The 16711-nt window shown below is 42.8% G+C and overlaps 1 protein-coding gene across 2 annotated transcripts in view; it reads right to left on the bottom strand.

Annotated features, from left to right (window-relative positions):
* Positions 1-16711, bottom strand: part of ELP3 (elongator acetyltransferase complex subunit 3) — a 97328-nt gene that overhangs the window by 20783 nt on the left and 59834 nt on the right. For both annotated transcript variants that reach the window (XM_030489674.1, XM_030489675.1), the window contains 3 exons: positions 12349-12414; positions 5967-6194; positions 2941-3022 (listed from right to left, as the gene is read on the bottom strand). In XM_030489674.1, coding sequence (XP_030345534.1) covers positions 2941-3022; positions 5967-6194; positions 12349-12414 — 376 coding nt within the window. The remainder of the gene's footprint in view (positions 1-2940; positions 3023-5966; positions 6195-12348; positions 12415-16711) is intronic.

The following is a 16711-nucleotide window of genomic DNA, read 5'->3' as shown; positions in this document are numbered from 1 at the left end:
AGCCAGAGGCTCCTGGACCCCTTCAGATTTACCCAGTTCCCCAGATTCATTCCCTAAAGGGTGAGTGAGACCCCTCCAGCTGCAGGAGCTGGAGCTGGGCATCTGGCCTCAGATATCTGAAAATACAGGAAAAAAAGTTCTTCCCTGTGAGGGTGCTGAGGCCCTGGCACAGGTTGCCCAGAGAAGCTGTGGCTGCCCCATCCCTGGCAGTGTTCAGGGCCAGGTTGAATGGGGCTTGGAGCAACCCGCTCTAGTGGAAGGTGTCCCTGCCCGTGGCAGGGGGTTGGAATCTAGGATTCTACGACTGTTTATCTTCAGTGATCAACGGTGCGAAACAAGGCTCTGGAATGTGGCAGGATACCAGGGGCAACCAGTCATTTGGGGTGCCCAGGAAATGTGCTGTCCTGCAACTATCAGTACGAGATGCCCCCACTCAAAGCCCAGGTAGGCAACAGTCACAGATGATCATAGGATCATTAAACGTAGGGAACAGTCACAGATGATCGTAGGATCATTCAATCATTTGAACTGGAAGAGACCTTTAGAGATCATCAAGTCCAACCCCCCTGCCACAATGACTGCTGCTCATTTCTAACCAGAGCTGCTAATTTCTACCAGAATTAGAATGAATTTGACTTGATCTTTGAGATGAGCCCTAAGCTTTAGCCAGTAACAAAAACCCTTCATGCTGTCCTATTGTAAAAATACATGTATTTATTTTTGGATAATTCAAAGACAGAGTTCACCACTCTGACATATCCTTCCTAAAAAACTGGTATAGTACAGAAATTCAGCCATTCACTCTGCTACTTTGCTAGCAGGAGCCCTGAGGAGGTTTCAGTCCCGATGGACTAACACTGCTTTACGCAGTTCTCCAATGGAGCACATGCATCAGCATGGACCAGGGACCATTCCCTGAAGATGCAGTTTGCATGCTCTGGCACTATTTAGTTGACTAGTACTGATGTAGCCATTAAGTGCAAGACTGGAAAATACTGTTGAAGAAAGTATTTTCTTCAACATAAAATATAAAGTATAAAGCAAATGGTGCACAAAAAGCATAACACCCTTACAAGCTTCCCTCTAGAAAGTAATCAAAAGTTTGCAATATGTTGGAGATGTAATCTTGCAGTGGGTTCCCAGATTAAAAATCTATTTTGAAAACACAATTAGCAAACCCAAGTTCATCCTCCAGTGGAGGAAGAACTTCTGGCTGCATTTCCATTTCAGATAAAACCTACAGGAGAACTGCAATTCAAGTGGTAACATCTCCAAGGAAACATCTGGAAAACTTTTGGTGTTCACAGATGCTGTAGTATTCTGTATTCGAAGACAAACTGCACTATGTTGTACTTTGCACTCCAGGGAAAAAAACAAAAACAAAACCCAAAGAACACAGATGAGTTCTTAGTAGGATGCCACAAACTGTGCATGCAGCAAAACAAGACTTCTTGCACTGGATCTCGAAGCGAAGAATATATTCTTCACATCGGTTTGCTAAAATACAGCTAAAATTAGTAACATGGAATGCTTTCATAAATATTTTTTTAGCAATTGATATATGTTTCCTGTTCTTCTCACAAAAAGTGTTCTTTAGCACAGAGGAACTGTGACTTCCTCTCTTCACGCATCCCAAGCCAAGATTCTACCAGCAAAACCAAAAGAAACCATATTCACCTTTGCCTCTTTACTCAATTGCAAGTTCAAACTGACAGCCATGCAGCAGCAACCAAGAAACAGGACTGGCATGTGTCTTAAACAAGAAACAGGGGAAGCAGAGAACACAGAATTATCTTTTAAGTATCCTGGGCTGCAGCAGCAGCAACATGACCAGCAGGTCAACGGAGACCAAGCTGGACGGGGCCTTGAGCAACCTGCTCTGGTGGAAGGTGTCCCTGTCCATGGCAGGGTGTTGGAACTGGATGATCTTTAAGGTCCCTTCCAACCCAAACCATTCTGTGATTCTATGATCTGACTACTGCCTACACACTGCCCTCACTCATGCGCTGGCCCTTGCCACAAGTATTTGTCGATACGGCCCATGTTGGCTGTTGGTTTTCCAACATCCAGGGACATTACAGAGCCAGAAACACATAGAACAGCTCTTTGCTTCAGCACTGAGCAGCATGGATCAAAGTTGTAGATTTCTGCTTTTCGGTGGTTTTCAGCAGCAGAAAGTTATTATTTATTTTAAGAGGTCTAAAATACAGCTATTCCATTTAAATTCCCCAGCATACATTAATCTTATGCCAACAAGAGTTTCTCTTCTAATGCAGTTTGCCAGCTTCCCCAGTCATAGATCTCTATGCCTGTAAAACCTTTCTATGGCTACTATAACTGCTAATATGAGACAAATTAAGACACAAAGGTAGTCCTGACCTTGACTTCACACACACGCAATGAACTGATGCCTCTCTTCTTAGCTACAATGCCTCAAAAATGAACTAGGAGAAAGGGCTGCAGCTCTTTCTTATATAGCTCCCTTCTTCATGATAATACTTAATGTATCCTAAAAGCACATCTGTCCCCCCTAATGATGGTGCTTGCAGAAAGACGATAAAAGGGAGGCCGGCAATTTTCCATCCTTATAAGCTCTGGAAAGCAGCCCTCGACAATAACAACCTGTGACGGGGAGAAATCAGCGGGGCTGGAAATAGCAGCGTTTGGAGGAGGAAGACACCCATGGTCACGCTGTCTGTCTCCTTCGGCATTAAGAGCAGGATGGTTCCCTGCAGCGCGTCCTCTAGTATGCTGCTTATAATAACAGTATTGTCTGGACAAGGCTACAATGGAATTTAACTCCATTACGAAGAAACATCTGCTGATGCTCATTTTCTACCTAATACGATGAATGTTCAACAGCAGTGGCGTTGGCTGCAGTGGGTTTATTTTCAGTTTCAGAGATATATATAAAAAAAAAAAGGGATTAAGCAAAGGTACCTGAAATTACAGCAATTTTCCATGACCCATGTTCCTCCTTGGCTATTCTTTCTGCCTCCTCCATTAGCAACATACCAAATCCCTATAATGGGAGAAATAACAGGAAGAAAAGGTAAGTTCTGTAAAAAACAGAAAACATAAGCAAGTTCAGAACATAAGCATTAGTACAGTTCCAAAAGACTTATATTTTTGTCACAGGAATGATCTTGTGACTTATGTCCTGTCACAGGAATATTCCTGTGATTCAGGAATATTGCTGAATGTTGCAGGAGAGAGCTTGAGAAGAAGTGTACCAACACTAAGCTTTACAGTGGAGCTTTCTCAGTGGTTTCTTTCAATGAGGCAATTATTCATAGGCAGTTCTAGTGTCTGACTGCTTCTCGATGGAGGGAACAGAACAAAGTTAAATCCATTGAAGGTAGGTTGACTCGGTAGGCATCCTGTAATTCCTGGTGCTGAATGAGTCTATCCTGCTGAGATAACCAATCCTAAACAACAATCACCCACCATAACAGGTACCTTACCAGAGCTGGGTTCGTGCTTGTGAATTTAACGCAGCCTGCGCATGAACGCCAGATGCACTTGCCTATGCTGTCGAACAGCAGATGGATCCCAGTGCCATTCTGATGGGGGACATAATGGTTTGGATTTGGGCTGGAACAAACCTTAAAGCTCATCTAGTTCCAACCCCCAGCCATGGGCAGGGACACCTACCACTAGACCAGGATGTAGACCACTAGACCTCTGGGTCAGACACTACTGACCCAGAGGCGGGCCCTGCTGCTGTTCAATTTTCTGATATACATCAGCCTTAGCGCTCCAGTCTTTATTTCCACAACCCCTCCAGGAGTCAAAAGCTGCTACCGTGCTTGTTTCAGGGTGAAGAACTGAGGCAGGCAGCAACCACAGGGCTTGTGAGGGCTACCCACAAAGGCTGCATCAAACCGGTGCATGACCCCTGCAGACCTAGGCTAGGCTCAAGCTCTGTACCGCTCTCTTAGGCCCAGCTCATGACACAGGAGATGTCAAATCGAAAAGATTGCAGATGAACATGTTAATATTCTGGACCAGATACACACCTCTGTTTATGTTTGGAAATTTGGCACAGCAGGAGTGCTATTGGAATCATGATAAATACTTCAAAAGAAGAGAATAGCCTTTCCACTCTATTTAACAACTTCCTTGTCCTATGTATCTTGGAATAACTGATTGGATTAATTAGCTCTTAACATTAGAATGGGAATTATACTCAGCTCTTTGTTCGTCTGTTTTTCTGACAAGATGTACAGAATGGGGCTGTGGCAACACTGAAGCAGATATGATTTAATTCTAAAAAACACTGAACACTTACAGGCATTTTTAAATAACATAGAAATCTTCATTCAGAAACGTCCTTCTAATCAGAAATTGCCTCCACAACTGTGAAGAACATTTTCTGATTAACCTCTTGAACACAGACTATTCCAAATGAACATGAGTGCGTCATATGCCATGAAATTTCAATTTGCAGCCTATTTTAATGTTTGTAGTTGGCTACTTTCAATTGATTTTCTCCTTCTCTTAAAAAAAAAAGTATCTTTTTTCCCCCCAAATACTTAGGATGACCATTTTTTTTTCTTCCTACATTTTTAACTGTTAACTATTTTACAGTGGAAACACCCACTTCTCTCCCCACCTCCCCAACCACTGCCTTATGGTTACACATCATCAGCGTCTAGCAGAACTGCATCTGAATGCATATACTCAGCGAAAGACTAATAAATACAAGGATGATAACTTAAAACATCAGTCCTGAGCACTTCTGGCAAAAAGGACAAACTGATTGCTTTTTAAAAAGATCAGACTAAAGGTTCAGAACCTACCAGGGCAAAATCTAATTCACATTTTTGCTCACCGCAAGCCACAGCATGTTATATGCAGCAGAAAGATAATGTGCTATTTTCATATGAGTCACTGTGAGGAATTACAAACACAGCTTTCCACTCCATTCCTCACATGCTTTAGGATATATATGAAATGGTCTCGCAAACATGTCTGAAGCAAAAAATTGTCCAACCCAACTAAAGGACTCTACTTGGGAGTATCACCACAACACCCAAACTGATACACATCTCAGAACCAAAGCTGGATTTCTATTTTTGGTAGGAATAATGTATTCAATAAATGTATCTTTGAAAGAAAACTGGGTAGTGCCAAATAAAATTTCACCTTCCCATATGCAATTATGTCTTACCACTGCGAAGGTGGTGAGGCCGTGGCACAGGTTGCCCAGAGAAGCTGTGGCTGCCCCATCCCTGGCAGTGTTCAAGGCCAGGTTGGACGGGGCTTGGAGTAACCTGCTCTAGTGGAAGGTGTCCCTGCCCATGGCAGGGGGTTGGAACTGGATGAGCTTTCAGATCCCTTCCATCCAAACCATTCTGTGATTCTATGATTATTTTAGATTTCAGAAGTGAAATTCATCTACTGAATATGATCAATTTTAGAAGGAAATAAAAAGACACAGAATCATAAAATGGATCATAGAATCATAAAATCATAGAATACCAGCTTGGAAGGGGCTTCAAGGTATCCTCTTAGTATCCCTTTGTTTTGTTTTCACTCAGTCTGCAGTCAAGTGTGATGTACCATACAAGGTATCAAAGGAAAGATACTTCCAAACTAATGATGCTCAGTATTGGAAAGTCAAATTAGCACCAGCATAAATGAGTTTGTATCGTATGGGCATGAAGCAACACTGATAGCATTCAGATGTGCTTTTTTGTTTTGTAATTTCAGAGCAGTTGCAATTGCCCAAACATGATCACACCAGCAAAACCTCAGAAGCAGCATGATGTTGGCAGGTGAAATTCAAGAAGGGGCTTGAATTCAATTCTGTTTCTATTGCAGCTATAATTCAACTATTGCAACTATAATTCAAAGCAACCGAATTAATCTCAGATACTAAAATTCTTCTCCCATTATACGGGGGAGAGAGGAGGAGGGTGCAAGAAAGAGGCACAGATTAAAAATAAAGATGCTTGGAGTACCTGGTGCTGAAATTTTGAAGGATCCCGACTGCTCACGGGGACGACGCTCCCATATACATGCAATTCCCGGACAATGGAAACACCTCCTTTCAGCTCAGGTCTGAATGACTCCTCCGAACACTTCCGCAGTCGTAGAAGGCCAACAAGAATATCCTGCTCTGGATCTTCATAAGAGAGGAAGGTCTCCCAGCCACCATTAGCTACGTAATCTCTTCTAACTAATTCAATCTGGTCAAAGAGAAGAAGCGAGGACAAACGTAAAGAGGAAAAGAGAAAATTTCCTTAAAAATATTTAAAGCAACACACTGAACAGACCAAAACCAATTTCATGGGTCCATAAACTATTATGATTCAGAGAAAACATGAAGTGCTTTCTTAAAGGCCAATTTAATTCTAGATGGATTTTAGCAGCACTGGGTAAGAACTGCTGTTACTGCAGTCACATTAAAGATAAAACATGCGGTTACTTTAATAGAAATGTATTTGCCAATGAGACAGAACTAGTCTTCTATCCTACGTGCAGGCTTTCGAGAAGGGCTAGTTACCCATGCAGTTACCTGTTTGTAAGTCAGAAACCTAAATGCCACGTTTCTTGAGTTACTTGAGTTTCATAACCATTGCAAAATCAATGGGGGCAGCAACTCTCACCTCTAACGAAGGGACTGGCTCTAACTGAAATTTAGTTACAAACTTGTTAATGTAGAAGGAGTAGTTTTGCATCCGCCTTAACTAAACCTGCATTTATGCCTATGTCTTTACTGCTTTGCAAAGGAAATGGCTTGACATATCTGCAGAACATGGGTCTTCTAAGCAGCTGCCAACTTCCTTACTAATTAGAACTAGTACTTTTTGGCACCTCATAGGATCTACCCACATGAGCGATGTGTGTAGTGCAGCAGGAGTGGATCTGAAAAAGTTGGTGTTGAGTATTGCATTACGTGTGCTTTATAGAATCAGCAGGAAGAGTTTTCTTACTTATTCAGACAGTACTGAAGACAGCAAAATCATCCAGACAAGTACCCTGAGAACTGACCAGTAACAACTTGTAAGTTGCCTCAAATGCAATTTTTTGTAACAACCCAGACAAAGGCAGGTCTGAAGATCACAACAAGGGGAAGGGAAAGTGAAGTGAGAGTGGGCTGATTATGGAGAATACAATAAAGACCACGCTTGGGTAGAAGAAATTACTTCTGCAGAGCACCTAGAAGCTAGGAAGAGTAGCTAGCGGATGAGAGACCAGAAAGAAGAAAAACCTTCTTTTTCAGGCAGTCCTGACCTACCATCATCAAGAAGCAATGCCAGGACCCAAGACGTGACTCCCTTATGGCAATATGAGATCTGATCAGATGTCACATAACGGGAGCTGTGTTTACATGTAGCTGAGCTAGCCCCGAGTTAATTTAATACAACCTGTAGCTGATGATGATAATGTCACATATCTGGTGACATAGTGAGTCACCAGATTTGTGTTTCGAGCTGATATGGTAGAGCTGACATAGCTGCTCATCCTTTCTGTAGGTATTCCCTTGCCCAATTCTAACAACCAGCTGCTAAGCAGGCCAAATTTATTTCCCAAATTGCCTGGCTCAACAGAGGAGAGGCAGCAACAGTTTGCAGTATTGAGAGCATGATGACAACATAATATATGTTTGGTGGGGCTTCAGCACATCCCATGAACCAGGCACCCATCACCAGCTGGTGTACGTTAGGTGTGCTCTTGGAAGGCACTTTCTAAATTAACCTGAAAGGACTCAGGTGCTGTGCTTCCGGATGCTTTCAAAGTGGGGAACAATCAGAGGATTTGCTTTAAAAGCACACCCCTTTAGTCTGAACTAAAACCACCACATGGGTACGGCTGCCGTTGTTTTGACAGACTTCTTCAACTTTAGGAATTCAAACATGAATGGCAAGTGCTGTGTGCACCAGCACTGCACTGGTATTTCTAACATTTATCCTGATGGTACAGTATAGGATTGATCCCTACGTATAGGTGTATTGACCCCTGTGTGCCCAGGTGGCCAAGAAGACCAACAGCACCCTGGCTTGTATCAGCAATTAGTGTGGCCAGCAGGATGAGGGCAATTGCTGTCCCCCTGTACTCAGCCCTGGTGAGGCCACACCTCGAATCCTGTGTTCAGTTCTGGGCCCTGCATTACAAGAAAGGGCTGGAGGTGCTGAGCGGGTCCAGAGAAGGGCAACGGAGCTGGTGAAGGGTCTGAATCACAAGTCCTGTGAGGAACTGAGGGGTTTTAGCCTGGAGAAAATGAGGCTCAGGAGAGACCTTCTTGCTCTCTACAACCACCTGACCAGAGGTTGTAGCGAGGTGAGGTCAGTCTCTTCTTCCAAGTAACAAGAGATAGGGCAAGAGGAAACGGCTTCAAGTTGCGCCAGGGGAGGTTTACATTAGATATTAGGAAAAAATTCTTCCCCGAAAGGGTTGTCGAGCACTGGAACAGGCTGCTCAGGGCAGTGGCGGAGTCACCATCCCTGGAGGGATTTAAAAGATGTGTAGATGTGGTGCTTGGAGACATGGTTTAGTGGTGGACTTTGCAGTGCTGGGTTAACGGTTGGACTTGATGATCTTAAGGGTCTTTTCCAACCTAAACAATTCCATGACTCTCTACCCTGCCATGCTTTACCAGTAGTACTACAAACTAAAGCAAAGGACTTCAGTATTTTTTCTGCAAACCTTCTCATACCCAGAAATCCATGAATTAAAGATTTGTTTACAGAAAAGCCATACGGGATTCTGTCGCCTGCCTGCTCTACTCCATGACAAAGCCTGGGTGAATGAAGCTCACAATTACATCCGTTGCTGACTGCAGAAGCAAGGCTCATTTCAACACTGATGTACAGCTCATGGGGTAAGCACCCAAGCAGACGTCTGCCGATGTGCCGAGTTCTCTGAGAGCGTAACTCCGCTCCAGCTTGTGTGTCAGGAGAGCTGACACACACACTGATCCAGATCTACAATTAAGTACGTAACACCACTAGGAAAATGGAAATGTGCAGGCAAAAAAAAAAAAAAGAGATCTTTAAAATACCCATATTCTCCAGTTAGGTTGGTATGTGGAAAAGCAGTTAGGGTAAAGCTTCCTGCTAACATATAAAAACCCCCCTGAAAATATTATTAAGCACTGCTATACTAAGAGCTCGAAATGGCAAGATTGGAGAACTCCCTGTTTCTCCTGAGGACAAAACAAAACCAGTAGAAAGCCTGGTTCCGCTGCTTGTCCTCCAGCAGGGACTAGATGCTGCATTAAGCCACAGCCAGTCTGAAAGCCACTTGTAGACAGAGACAAAGCAAGACTACAGGAACCTTCACCAACAGGTTTTGTATTGTGTGCCTCTTCATAGCACCATAAGCACGCACCAGATAAGCTCATCTGCTCAGAAAAGTCCCTGCTGGGTTGAGTTTTCTGTTATCCGCACTTCCCTGGGCACAGAAGGTCCCTACAATATATAAATCCCCTCAAAGGGGTTTTGGGAACTCATGAGATCTACAAAGCCTTTTCCTTCTGGGATACTGGTATGAATGTGGCAAAAGCCATCCGTAATCACCTCCCGGTCAGCTGGTGCGCAGCCATGGGCAGCAGCGTACCACAGTCCCCAGCATCAGTCCCGTGTCTGTAAGCATCCTGTGCGCTGGGTAAGGATAACCCTCATCAAGGTGGATCACCATTTCAGTATGCAACCCTATTAAACCTCTGCCACAGCCTGTTTTAAAGTTACTTTGATAAACAAAGGGGAAAACCCAGTTTCAGATTACACTCTTAAAAACCAGCTACTCCCAGCTTCAAAATCTGCCTTATTCCTACTAGCTCTTTATATTGAGATCATTATCTCGATACAACCTCTCCTGCTTTGCAGGAACAGCAGCTTCTACATTTTACACTTTTTGCTCTAACACTAATGTAGGTTCATATCCGTAACAGAGCTGTCATTGCCCCTCGCCTTTCAAAAACTGTCATTCTGAACGTCTCTTTACAGCAACAATTCACTAGAGCATTTTTAAGGCTATTACATAGCAATAGGCAGCCTTAACCACTCTGAGAGCAAGCAAATACCTTCCACTGCGATGGAGAAAAGCCACTAATCGAAAAGGCAGCTTGGAGACAGCTCTGTAAATAACCAGCTATGGGCAAGTAATCTACTTCAAATTGATCTAAAAAAAATGGAAATACTTTTAAAAGCAGACATGTAATCACCACTATAAAAATACATACAGCCTACTGATCCTTAACAGAAAGAAAATGCATAAAGTATAAGTGATTACAGCAAGCAATTAATTTATTTTCGATCTGACATGATAGCCTCTCTTATCAAGAGGATGCGTTGTTTACTTACGAAGCCAAAAACAACATCATACCTTGTCATTAGTCTAAAGTGCATGAAAAATTATACCATCTTCAGAATATTTCTCTCGCTTGCTGTCAGGATAAATTTTGCAAAGACTACATAATGACATCCTCCTGTCACTCAGATGGATGAATTTAACAAAAGGAATTTTCAACATAACATTGCTTTGAAAACCCTGTGATAAGCTATTTGCTAACTACTCAAGAAATTTACAATTTAAATTAGATTAGCACCACTGACAACAGACATCTTTGGAAGACATTCTGTGAGATGACCGCAGATTAGATAACAGGAGCAGAGCACAAAGGCTGCATGGCCTACGTCCAAATGAGTCTGTACAGCCTCAGTTCTTGCAGAAATCTGGTAAGAACAAGATTATTTATTGGGGACTGTTATACATTTATATGAATTATCCTGGGCTGCATCACCAGCAGCGTGACCAGCAGGTTGAGGGAGGGGATTCTCCCCCTCTGCTCCAGTCTGGTGAGACCCCCCCTGCAGTCCTGCATCCAGCTCTGGAGCAACAACAGAAGAAGGATGTGGAGCTGTTGGAGCAAGTCCAGAGGAGGCCACAAAGATGCTCCGAGGGCTGGAGCACCTCTGCTATGGAGACAGGCTGAGAGAACTGGGCTTGTTCAGCCTGGAAAAAAGAAGGCTCTGGAGAGACATTAGAGCAGTTTCCAGTACCTAAAGAGACCAACAGAAAGCTAGAGAGGGACTTCGGAAAAGGGCGTGTAGGGAGAGGACAAGAGGGAATGGCTTTAAACTGACAGAGGGGAGATTGAGATGAGATCTTAGGAAGAAGTTCTTCCCTGTGAGGGTGCTGAGGCTCTGACACTGGTTGCCCAGAGAAGCTGTGGCTGCCCCATCCCTGGGTGTGTTCAAGCCACGCTGGATGGGGCTTTGAGCAACCTGGTCTAGTGGAAGGTGTCCCTGGAAGGGGAGTGGAACCAGAGGAGCTTTAAGGTCTCCTTCAACCCAAACCATTCTGTGATTCTATCATCCTATGAATCTCTCTTTGTGCTGACACAGAGAAAGCCTAACCCCAGTTTAGTGGCTCACATTTTAGAAAGTGGATGTTTTCCCATTGCACACGAGAGGAAACAGGTTTGTAAGTGTCGTTCTGATTTGGGTTCCTACCTGAGGGTGGCAGTATCTTCTGCCTGGCATAAAGAATTCTATTTGAAAGTAAAGGCAATATATGATGGACAAACTCCAGAATTGTTTCGGTCCCTCCCTAATATCAGCAAAGGAAAAGGAACAGAATACTTCCAGGGTATGACTTTTTAGTCACAGCATACATGTATAGTAAGATGGATCAGACCCTGTGTGATCTTCACAAGCTCATCTCCTTGGATGCCATGGACCTCCTGACAACTCCCTAGAAGGACCGATCCCTCCTTGTGACTACAGGAAACTGAAGGATTAGTTTCCTAAATTGGATGATTGAAGTTCAGCAATGAACATTTTCCATTCTACAAAATAAGCATAGCAATCTTTCTATGGACTAGTTTAGGTAGGAGAAACACAACGTAAGGGTCACATGCTAAGTGGATCCACTCACATATACACATATATATGTGTGGAAGTGTGTTTACACATAAACCGTTTGCCTATATAACCATTCACAAAGGCTGTAAAGTCGTCTTGCTAAACATTCATTTCTGTTCAATATACACACATAGTGTTACTGGTATTTTCTAGATCCAAATTTATAACGAGGAGGGAGAAAAGGGAAGGCAGTTATTTTATTACAGCAGTGAAAATACCAAAGTAACTGCTGGCTGTAGCCAGTTTATTGAACATGGTGGTCCATAAATTTCAGCATGTGACTGCACTCAAACAAAAGACATCCAAAGCTGCTGAGAAAATAAATGGAAAATTGGATCCATCTACAAAGGCAAACCACAGCATTGGATGTGCAATAAATGGGTCCCAACGCCTCCACAGCGAACACATATAACAAATTGTGTCTGATCGAAGCTCCTAGAAAAAAAAACAAAAACAAAAAGATAAATCTTACCTGATATGGCCTCACTTTATGGTGAATTTCTTGAATTCCAACTTCTCTTGTTCTTACATCACGACACTAAGAAAAGAAAGCGAGAAAAAAAAGAGTTACATAGGAGAAAAACATTAAGCTCTGCAACATACAGATTTCCAGACACCTATTGGGTTCAAAACTAAACTGAAATAGCATGAAGTTGCACAGATTAATTTCAAATGGGCAGACTTCAAAACAAAAATGCTCACCGATCCATTCTTAATACACCTCAGAAAGAGGTCTTTGTGCTAAATGGAAAGACGTGCTGGCAAAAATCAATTCACTAAGCAACCATTATGGCTCCAGAGGAAATGTACCCTTTGATTCACAAGCAGCAGGGTCTGCAGGCAAAGTCAACGCATATAGAAAAGTAACAGAGAAAAAACCCAAGATTTTGGTATAATCCATTTTTACTCTTCATTGGGAAGGTCTAACATTGGTAAAATGTACACCAAGGCACCAGAGAGTCATTAAACAGCCAGATATTGAATCTCAGCAACCCCTTTTCTTACTTTTAAATGAGAATTGTTGCAGAAGCCCTACCCAAATACCAGAAAGTACAGCTAACACTGATCTGGCATCCACAGAACATCACCGAGGCTTGGGACCAATGATGGAGCAAACAATGAGAGCCAAAAGAAATCTTCCCTCCCTTAGAAGTCAGACAGAGGAGGAGATGAGGGTCCAAGCTCAGTGCTTGAGAGATGGGTTATAGCTTGCATAAAGTTTTGTGCTTCTCAACAAAGCCAATCAAGGTTGAGTAATTTGGCACCCATTCACGTAAGCAAAGGGCTGTAATAGTATAGACACTCCTACTGTGAGAGACTAAACGCATCCACATCTTAGCAGGTTTATTGGAAGTCCAACGCTAAACTTAACACAACTTTTGTCAGCAAAGTACAGCCACAAGAGTTTTACCCAAAGAGTTTTACTCAATTTACTGAGTTGCAAATGCTTGTTTCATAGAATCATAGATAGATTAGACCTATCTTAAAAAAAATAACACTCATTCACATCAACATAAAACACCTTCATAAAACCAAGGGGTCTGATCCACAAGTCCCAGAGAACACTGACATAGACTTTAAAGGATAAGGCTTTAGGCTTATCCTTTAGCTATAAGGCTAAAGGATGTTTGTCTTTACTGTAAAAAGCTACTGGACAGGTGTTTGGTTTTCCTTTTCAGTTTTCTAAACTGCTGGAAACTTGGTAATTGGCTTCAGAACAAGTAGCTTAAAAGCATTAAAATTAACTACTTAAGCTGGTCATGAAATTAACCCAGGAAAGGAGGTCTTGTGGGCTGTGGGCAACTGGTTACATCTGTTTGCATTTCAGAGGGTTTTCTGGCAAACCAGAAGACTAAGAGATCATTATTCAGGAGAATAATACTGCTTTTATCATTAGCTTTCTTTCAAACTTTTTATATGTGAAACTATAAAATCTGGGTGTTGGTCTACAATATCCAGACTAAGGTAGTCTAGGACAGCTAGTTTCATTCCACTAGCACTGCTGTATTTGGAAGGAAGTAAGATAAACTCCACCGACAGGGTAAAATTAGTCTAACAGCAACAGCACCTACCTGTCCATGGATTTCCAAAAGCCAGACTTGTAGATGGGTATGTGAAAACCCAATTCACACAAAAATTCTGAATACCCATAACAAGCACAGCTCCATCTCATGCCCTGTCCTCCTCTGAATGCTTTTAAATTCCACTATCAATATAAAGCAACAATCTCCCAAATAGCAGGAAAAAAAAGTGGGCTTGTGTTAGTTTTTTAGAGTGGGTTATGGTAAAACTAGGATTATTCCAGGATTAAGTGCTCAAGGCCAGGTTGGACGGGGCTTGGAGCAACCTGGTCTAGTGGAAGGTGTCCCTGTCTGTGGCAGGGGGCTGGGGCTAGATGAGCTTTAACGGCCTTTCCAACCCAAACCATTCTGTGATTCTATGATTCACTGTCCTACCAGGATTCTAGAGTAGACAAATTTGTCTCTGCTTTACACTTTCTTAGCTACATGAACAGCACAGTAAAAGACAGAGAAACATCCACTCTTCATTACAAAGAACTGAGGAAGAACAATGTATTCTGGGATGCTGCTTTAAAATTCTGTGTCCCAACAGTGTATCTCCACTTGCACTCAGTGGCTGGCAATCATGAAGGCCAGCATCTGGTCCCCCAACAAGGCTCTTCAAGAATAATTTATTTCCAGCAACCACAGACACAAGCTGCAGTGTTGACATGACTGATACTGATCCCTCTAACATGCTCCTCACCAAGCCATTCCCCAGAGATGGATATCAGAACTGCCAGAGCTGGTGAGCTGGTAAAGATATGATTCCTATAAGTCTCTTCCTTGCCTTACCCTTTTCCTCTCTTTAAGGGACAAGAGGACAAAGTATATATACAATTTTATCCTATGATGCAACAAAACCACAACAGTACCTTACATTTCAAGCTATACTGGTTCCTCATTCCACCAGCTGCAGTGTTTCTGCCTCACTACATTAAACTCTGTAATCACCTGCACAGTAGAGATATTCAGAGATTTGGTTCTAAAAGCAATGATTGCCAGCCTGACAAGCTCTTTAATGGTTCAGCTCTGCCCTGACTGCCACAGATCAGCTATCCCTGCTTCTCCAGCTGGTCTTGATCAGGTTCTGATCAAATGATGTGGTTTCAGTATCAAACCCAAGAAGTGTTCACTTAGCCCTAAAAAGCTCAACTGTAAAAGCTCAGCTGCACCACAGAGATTGCCTCCCCTGCCTGGTTTTGAAGTGAAAAGTCAGCAGGAGGGATGGAAGCTTCTGTGGCTGGCAAAGCTGTCTGCCAAATCCTGGCTTGCTACTGAAAGGAGACTGGGATGAATGATTTAAGGAGAAAGTCCAGGGCATCAGCTTAGGAAAGATCAAGGGGTATGGAAAGCACAGCTGGAAGGAAGGCAGTCTGGAATTTCTTTTTTGATCTTTTGCACAGCAACTGCAAGATCCAAGTGAAATGGCAACTGCAGTAAAGGAGCTAGATGTAGCCTAGAGAACTACCCATGTTAAATATCAAAAATACAGGTCAGGAGCACAAGTTGGTGTGGGACTACAGGCACAAACCCAGTAGGTGAAGACTTTATATTGCTTCATGCAGTAATGCCTTAAAACCTCTTTAAGAAAAGGTGAGCTATAAAGCGGGAGGACTAAATCACAATACAGATGCATGGAACAGTTGTGGTGAGGATCTGTCCCTGCCTGAACACAAGAGCAATTAAAGCCCTTTGGAATAGTCTCAAGGAGCATGTGGTTCATGTGATGCTTTCATAGAATACTAGAATCCCAGGTTGGAGGGGACCTCAAGGATCATCTGTTCCAACCTTTCTTGGCAAAGCATGACCTAGACTAGATGGCTCTGCACTCTGTCCAGCTGAATCTTAAAAAAGTCCTATGTTGGGGAATCACCACTTCCCTGGGGAGAGTATTCCAATGGCTGATTGTTCTCAGTGTGAAAAAATTTCCCATTCGTGTCCAGTTCTGAATCTCCCCATTAGTAACTTGTGCCCATCACCTTATGTCTTTTCCATGTGACTTCCTGTCAAAAAGGGAGTCTCTTTCCTCTTTGTAGCCACCCTTTAAATACTGGAACATGGGGATAAGGTCTCCCCTGAGCCTTCTCTTCTCCTGGCTGAACAAGCCCAGCTCTCTCAGCCTTTCCTCACACGGCTGCCCAATCCTTGGATCATCTTTGTGGTCCTTCTCTGGACCCTCTCCAGCCTGTCCACATCTTTTTTGTATAGTGGGGACCAAAACTGAAGTCAGACATCTCAAGAAAGGAAGAACTTGGGCATAACTTTACTGGAGGATTCTGCAAACTGTGGTTGATAACTGGGTTTCACAGGGAGGTTCAAAGAATGAGCAGTGTCACAGCAGACCATGAGATGCACTGTGAATGCCAACTGCTGCAGCGACCTTCCGAGAAAAATCAAGACAGGGGACACATACCTCCTTCAAATATGAACTCAATTCCTCCCTCCCACTTCCTTCTCTCCACCCCCACTCCTATTTTTATTTGACCATAGAAATATGAAGAATATCAAGTCTCATTTGTTTGTGCTGAAATCTCTCTTGCCCTCATACTAAGAGCTTTTCTTTCAATTGTTCAGTCAAGTAAGTGCATGCGTGGGAAAAAGAAAGAAAGGAGAATTTCTAATAGCATAAATTAAAAAGAAACCTTCCTGCCTTCTCTCTGATTTAAGGGTTTCATTCTGCTAAAAAATGGAATATCACAAACTAGTTAGCAAGTGCATTCAGGAAAAGGGTGAAAGTGCTAAACTAAAAATCAGCCAAACAAAAACAGCTTT

The sequence above is a fragment of the Strigops habroptila genome, chromosome 6 (assembly GCF_004027225.2).
Source record: "Strigops habroptila isolate Jane chromosome 6, bStrHab1.2.pri, whole genome shotgun sequence".
Taxonomy (NCBI): Eukaryota; Metazoa; Chordata; class Aves; order Psittaciformes; family Psittacidae; genus Strigops; species Strigops habroptila.
The sequence above is the reverse complement of the archived record's forward strand: the minus strand, read 5'-3'. Positions and strand labels throughout refer to the sequence as shown.